Source organism: Alosa pseudoharengus, unplaced genomic scaffold (assembly GCF_046254945.1).
Source record: "Alosa pseudoharengus isolate Yale_2024_CS ecotype anadromous, Long Island Sound unplaced genomic scaffold, YU_APseudo_1.1 YU_APseudo_1.1_scf_13, whole genome shotgun sequence".
Classification (NCBI taxonomy): Eukaryota; Metazoa; Chordata; class Actinopteri; order Clupeiformes; family Clupeidae; genus Alosa; species Alosa pseudoharengus.
Genome location: NW_027468598.1, coordinates 37,106,501 through 37,114,000, shown reverse-complemented (window position 1 = coordinate 37,114,000; position 7,500 = coordinate 37,106,501). Strand labels below are relative to the sequence as shown.

The 7,500-nt window shown below is 42.0% G+C and overlaps 1 protein-coding gene across 1 annotated transcript in view; it reads left to right on the top strand.

The window, feature by feature from the left end:
- LOC143121424 (eukaryotic translation initiation factor 4 gamma 1-like) overlaps positions 1 to 7,500 on the top strand; it is a 73,537-nt gene that overhangs the window by 58,658 nt on the left and 7,379 nt on the right. Inside the window, exons 19-20 of the mRNA XM_076281784.1 lie at positions 827 to 1,114; positions 5,568 to 5,679. Of these exons, the coding sequence (XP_076137899.1) occupies positions 827 to 1,114; positions 5,568 to 5,679 (400 nt within the window). The remainder of the gene's footprint in view (positions 1 to 826; positions 1,115 to 5,567; positions 5,680 to 7,500) is intronic.

Sequence of the window (7,500 nt, the reverse complement as noted above, 5' to 3'; positions counted from 1 at the left end):
TAGATTTCTGAACCCTGGGATTAGGCTTGTAAGCCTGTCAAAGTATGACTTAGGTATAGTTGTATATTTCTCACAGTGAAGAAGAAAGTGCACCTCAGTCTCAACCTCACCTGTTATGCAGTGACCACATATTCTTTGCTCTCTTGGCAACCAGGATTTTCTCAGTCTGCCCTTTTCTATGGCTAGACTGTGGTCACTGAGTCTATATTTGGTCAGGATCTGTCTCTGCTTTATATCTCTAACAGTAAAGAGATATTCTTCCAATTGGTATTCAGATTTTAATATACCGGTAACATTCTAACTTGCTTTGGTTTTTTGTCTCCTTTTGCCAATGTTCCAAATATTTTTCTTTAGATTCTTAAATGATCTTATTGGTGTTCAGTTTGAAAGCAGCACTTGTCTGAGAGAAGTTATTAATGTTTGTTAGGGGGAGATTAGTTAGTCTCAGTACAAGCTGACTCAGAGGACTCTTTTCAGGGTTCAGATCTTGAGTTTTTACTGCATTAAAATGCAGTGTGTCAGTGGGACTTGTTTGGAGATGCATCCAGAATTTGAGGGCTCTTTTTTGCATGTTGATGGCCAATGGGAATCTGCCTAGTTCTGCCCTGCATGCATTGTTTGGTGTTTTCTTTTGGATTTTTAAGATCAATCGGCAGAACTCTGCATGTAGGCTTTCTATAGGATGTTTGTCCCATCTAGTGTAGCTATGCACTCTCTCTGTATCCCCTCCTCTCTCCCTTTCTCACTCTCTCTGTATCCCCTCCTCTCTCCCCTCTCTCTCTCCCTTTCTCACTCTCTCTGTATCCCCTCCTCTCTCCCCCTGTAGTCCGGTTGGGTGCCTCGGCGTGGTGACCAGGGTCCGAAGACCATCGAGCAGATCCATAAAGATGCGGAGTTGGAGGAGGCGCGGGAGCAGGTGAAGGTCCAGCAGCAGCTGCTGTCCAAGAAGGACGGCCGAGGGGGGGGTCCAGGGGGCCCGCGGGGGGGGGCACACACACACGCGGCTGGGGGCAGCCGATCCGCCAACCAGGCGCCAGACGAGGGCTGGAACACTGTGCCCATCTCCACCAAGAACCGCTCCATCGACCCCACGCGCCTCACCAAGATCACCAAGGTATGCCTGGGACAATACCCTTTCCCTTACAATACCCCATCCCTTACAATACCCCATCAATACCCTATCCCTTACAATACCCCATCAATACCCTATCCCTTACAATACCCCATCAATACCCCATCCCTTACAATACCCCATCAATACCCTATCCCTTACAATACCCCATCAATACCCTATCCCATACAATACCCTATCCGTTACAATACCCCATCAATACCCTATCCGTTACAATACCCTATCCCATACAATACCCTATCCGTTACAATACCCCATCAATACCCTATCCCTTACAATACCCCATCAATACCCTATCCGTTACAATACCCCATCAATACCCTATCCCATACAATACCCTATCCGTTACAATACCCCATCAATACCCTATCCCATACAATACCCTATCCCTTACAATACCCCATCAATACCCTATCCGTTACAATACCCCATCAATACCCTATCCCATACAATACCCTATCCGTTACAATACCCCATCAATACCCTATCCATTACAATACCCCATCAATACCCTATCCCTTACAATACTTTAGGGCAGTCGTGGCCCACTGGTTAGCACTCCAGACCTGTAACCGGAGGGTTGCCGGTTCGAGCCCTGACCAGTGGGAACGGCTGAAGTGCCCTTGAGCAAGGCACCTAACCCCTCAGTGCTCCCAGAGTGCCGCTGTTGTAGCAGGCAGCTCACTGCGCCGGGATTAGTGTGTGCTTCACCTCAGTGTGTGCTTCACCTCACTGTGTGTTCACTGTGTGCTGTGTGTGTTTCACTAATTCACGGATTGGGATAAATGCAGAGACCAAATTTCCCTCACGGGATCAAAAGAGTATATATACTATACTACTACTATACTATACTATACTATACTATACAATACCCTATCCCTTACAATACCCCATCAATACCCTATCAATACCCTATCCCTTACAATACTCTATCAATACCCTATCCCTTACAATACCCTATCCCTTACAATACTCTATCAATACCCTATCCCTTACAATATCCCATCCCTTACAATACCCTTACAATATCCTAACAATACCCCATCCCTATCAATACCCCATCCCTAACAATACCCCATCCCTTACAATACCCTAACAATACCCCATCCCTATCAATACCCCATCCCTATCAATACCCCATCCCTATCAATACCCTTACAATACCCTATCCCGTTTTTGCACAACTTGTCTCTTTAAATTATTTTATTACTGTTTCCCTAGTGGTGCCCTTAGCGAGTTGCTTTGTGGTTGTTAAAGTGTTTTAAATTATAACTCCAAAACACCCAACATAAAATAAAAGCCCTATTTACTGACCAATACTGACTGTTTTTAAACATTAATTTCTGAAAAAATGCTGTTGACTTGATACAGTTGTGTTCATATGTTTACTAGGGTGGTCCTTATATGGGGTAAAACATTTTTTTTGGGAAATTTTCAACTCTCACCCCCTAAATGTGTTAGGATATCAATAAAAACACACTGTGCACATTTTTAAATTGTTCCTACAATATCTAGAGGTAGCTCAAGGCCTTTGAATATTTCCAGAATCGCTCATTTTTACAGAAATTGTACCTTATGAGAACGCACAACAAAATAAAATGCAATATTATTTGTTGGTCAGACTATAATAAGGTGAATAGCAATAATAAACAATGTCAATTCAATCAATAGCCTAATGAAATAAACAATGAAAATGAGGGGGGGGGGGAGCAATAATAAACACTAATGTCCATTCAATCAATAATATAAAAACAACAACATGGTAAGACTACATTAACCCATTTACTCCTAAAATGCCTGCTAAAAACGCCTATAGAATCGTATGGCATTCTAGACTAAATAACCTTATTTCCTGAGGATTTTCTGAAAACATACTAAAAATTGTCAACGTCTACCAAAATGTAATATCTAAGCCTCTGTAGCACCTAGAAACATGAAATAAAAAGCATGCTGCGCTACGCAGCATCCAGCGGGAGGGTCAATGTTGCGCTACGCAGCATCCAGCGGGAGGGTCAATGTTGCGTCATGCAGCATCCAGCGCGAATGGGTTAAAGAGAATATCAATAATAAACAACAATGTCAAATTAATCAATAGCCTAATGGAAATAAAACAATATTTTACAAACCATAACGCATAAGAAGCGCTTAATGCCCTAAGTGCCTCTCTTAAATGACCCAAAACTATCACAGGAACGGAGAGCACTGGGCAACTCATTCCACCAACATGGAACCACTGAGGAAAAGAGTCTTGAATTTGACCTAGCATTTATGACTGGTCGACACAACAGACGCTCATCAGAAGACCGCAGTGTGCGGTTGGGGATGTATATCTTGATCATTGAATTAAAATAACAAGGAGCAGATCCAGTCAGTGTCCAAGGCCAAAGGCCAAAGTGAGAGATTTAAATTGTATCATCATATTGTACAGTTGCACACTCGGGACGTCCTCTTTCTCTTTGGGCCAGGAGAAAGTCTCCATCTTCTGGATTCTTGAGATGAATGAGTGCATCTTGATGTGCGATATCAAACAGGTCTCCCAACTGGTCTATGAAGGCCTCTACATTGCACTGCAGGTCTCCCAACTGGTCTATGAAGGCCTCTACATTGCACTGCAGGTCTCCCAACTGGTCTATGAAGGCCTCTACATTGCACTGCAGGTCTCCCAACTGGTCTATGAAGGCCTCTACATTGCACTGCAGGTCTCCCAACTGGTCTATGAAGGCCTCTACATTGCACTGCAGGTCTCCCAACTGGTCTATGAAAGCCTCTACATTGCACTGCTGAGTCTCAGAAGTTCTCTTGGCGTTTTTCTTCTGCCACTTGTCGTGAAGTGTTTCCAGTTGTTTTATGGCATGATGTTGGGGACGAACATGAATCCTAGCCTTGTCCTAGAATACCAAGACTTCTTTGATCACAGCTGTTGCACTTTCATTAAGTTTTTTTTTCAATGTTTTATGGTGATATTACAACAAACATAAAACCTGCTTCTTGGAGGGTAACTTTGTTCCAGTTATTTCAGTCTCTTCTGATCCAAGTAACCATATAGCGAATTTGCTTTGTGTTGCTTCAGCCATTGTCTCAGTGTATATTGTCTATTGTGCTTCATTCACATTGATGCTTTGAAAGACATATCACAACTAAAACAGGAGTTGCTATGAATTGCTCACAACACAGCATATTATTGGGAAATACCGGAATCAGCAGATGAGATCAGCAAATCAGCATTGCAAATTTGCATGGACAATATGGAATTCCCATTTCAATGTGGTCACCAATAATCAATACACATTGTCATTGACTGCATTGGCAAATAAGTCCATTGCTGCCATAAGCATATATTATTAAACAATTATACATGCTAGCACAATGTATCACATAATACGCAAAAAATCCTAAATATGCATACTGCACAGTATGTGTTAAACTTCAAAGGTCTTGAGCAACCTCTAAATATTGATCGATATTGATAAAATTTTGCCCAATTATTTTTTTTATTTATTCAAACATATTGGTGGGGTGAGAGCATGAACTTTCAAAAGTTGAAAAATAAGGACCACCCTAATGTTTACACACCCATGCTAAAGTTGACCTGAAAAGAAGAATAAAAAATCATCTTTTGGAAAAAGATGAGGAAAAATAATAAAACCTTTTAAGGACACCAATTTTCTTTGTGAATGAATAATGTATCATAATTAAATTTGTTTCCTTAAAATACAAGAGGCATGAATATACACATCCTTATTATGTTAAATTCCCATAGAGGCAGGCAGATATTTATTTTTAAAGGTCAGTTATTTCATGGAACCAGGATACTATGCATCCTGATAAAGTTCCCTTAGCCTTTGGAATTAAAATAGCCTCACATCATCACATACCCTTCACCATACTTAGAGATTGGTATGGGGTACTTTCCATAAGCTCATCTCTCAATGCAAATCAAACCAGCTAACTGAAATAAAACCATGCCAATCTCTAGGTATAGTGAAGGCTACGTGATGCGGGGCTATTTTAATTCCATATCTGAGAGAACTACGGTATGAAGGAGAATTTGTACTAAAATTTCTGATTTCTTGTTCTTGTTTTTGTGTGAATTCTTTACATGTGTGTGGTGTGTGTCTGTGTGACTGTGTGTGTGTGTCTGTGTCTGTGTCTGTGTCCCTGTGTGTGTGTGTCTGTGTGTCCCTGTGTGTGTGTGTGTGTGTCCCTGTGTGTGTGTGTGTGTGTGTGTGTCCCTGTGTGTGTGTGTGTGTGTCCCTGTGTGTGTGTGTGTGTCCCTGTGTGTGTGTGTGTCCCTGTGTGTGTGTGTGTCCCTGTGTGTGTGTGTGTCCCTGTGTGTGTGTGTGTGTGTGTGTCCCTGTGTGTGTGTGTGTGTGTGTGTTTGTGTCCCTGTGTGTGTGTGTGTGTCCCTGTGTGTGGTGTCCCTGTGTGTGTGTAGCCCGGAGCGCTGGACTTGAATACCACACTTCTGGCCCCAGGGGGTAAAGGAATGTGGGGCAGCTGGGGCAAAGGAAGCAGCGGAGGGACTGGAACCAAGCCCAGCGACGCCGGTAAGTGTGTGTGTGTGTGTGTGTGTGTGAGAGTGTATGGGTGCTGGTGTGTGTGAGAGAGTGTATGGGTGCAGGTGTGTGTGTGTGAGAGTGTATGGGTTAGGGCTTTGACTTTTGCCCAAAAATCATATTCGAAGTTCGTTTGTTTATTAATATTAAAATGTGAATATATTCGAATATGTATTAATAATATTTTAACCATTAAATGTATTCAGTAAGACCGATATTGATATCAAACTTAAGTTCTATATGTTCTGTCCACCAGAGGGCAGTGTATCAGTCAATGTCAATGCACGTATTTTTTTATTGATATCGATTACATGTCTATTGCTATACATATCGCTATCGTTTTATCGCCCAGCCCTATGCTCAATAATAACAATTTTAACACACGCATAAATACTCAGCCTTACGTGCACGTGTTAAAACATTCATAATTAAAAGCAACACACACCTCCTGCCTTACGTTGTCCATAAATAAATATAAATATATCTTGCATTGTAGTATGTCAAACTCTACCAGAGTAGGCGATAGAAGTAGGCCTACCTCAACACACTCTCCTTGCCCCTGTGCTCTCTCTCTCTCTCTCTCTCTCTCTCTCTCTCTCTCTCTATCTCTCTCTCTCTCTCTCACTCTCTCTATCTCTCTCTCTCTCTCTCTCTCTCACTCTCAACAGGCGCATCCCTCCTCAGCATTCACATGTAATCCAAACATTAATCGTGCAAGACGACTGGCTAAATTGCTATTAAATCCGGTTAGCATCATTAGCACGCTGCACGAATTTGTTCAAAACTGTTGCATTCAAATTGACTGCTAAATTCTAATCATCTCAATCCTGATGCAAATGGAAAAGTATTCCACGACTCAAAAGGGCATGTCCCAAGGGAAAAAAAAAGTATTCATTTGAAACTTAAACACACGTGGGGAAACTGAACAGTCTAATAATTAGACTATGATAAACTAGCAAATTATCCTGATATGCATATGGGCCTATTTTTGGGATTTTGCACAGCGTCTATTGTAATAGCTCCTGTGTCCTCATACTGTGACCTATCATCAAATGCCTGGTATCCCCTGAAAGCTGAGACCTTGTAGAATTTTTAGAAACTGTCAGAATGACTCTGTTATGCACTGTCAAGGTGCTACAGTAGCTGGAATATTGCTTTTTCTTTCAGGCGGTTATGTAAATCCCTGGAAATGGCCACATTTCAGATGTGAAAGTCCCTAAAAGGGCCACTGAAACACATCAGAGGCCCACTCCCAGGTGTTGTGAAGATAAATATCTAAGGAAATGTTTGTACAATGAAGTATGACCCCTTTAGAGCCATTTTTGTGTGGAAATGCTCAGCTGGTTCAACCTCCACGTTCTTCTTCTTTGCCTGTCTTTTCGGCATGTTTTCTGCTTTCTTCTTCTTCAAAAGATCCAAATGATCCTTGAATTTACCCTTGGGGATCAATAAAGTATCTATCTATCTATCTAACTGTAAAAATTGCGACTGTATTCCTCTGACGAGCCGGTCGTACTAGTAAGCTATCGTTATGCACAACGAAGGTGGACTCAAATTTCCAGAGTTCCCCTCACCGGAGGTGGTTGTACCATACGTCATTCGAAAGGTCTACTCGTTGGCTACAAGACGATCTTTGAACCATCCTCGTAGCTTGTCATAGGCCAGAGCTATTGTCAATCAAAGCTAACTTATCCATTAGCCAGCTCGCATGGCTATCATGCTTCTAACACGTGTTTCTCGACAACGGTACGTCACACAAAGTTGTCACTGGTGTCTACGTACTCAGGAGAGCTTCCTGAACACGCGTGAATC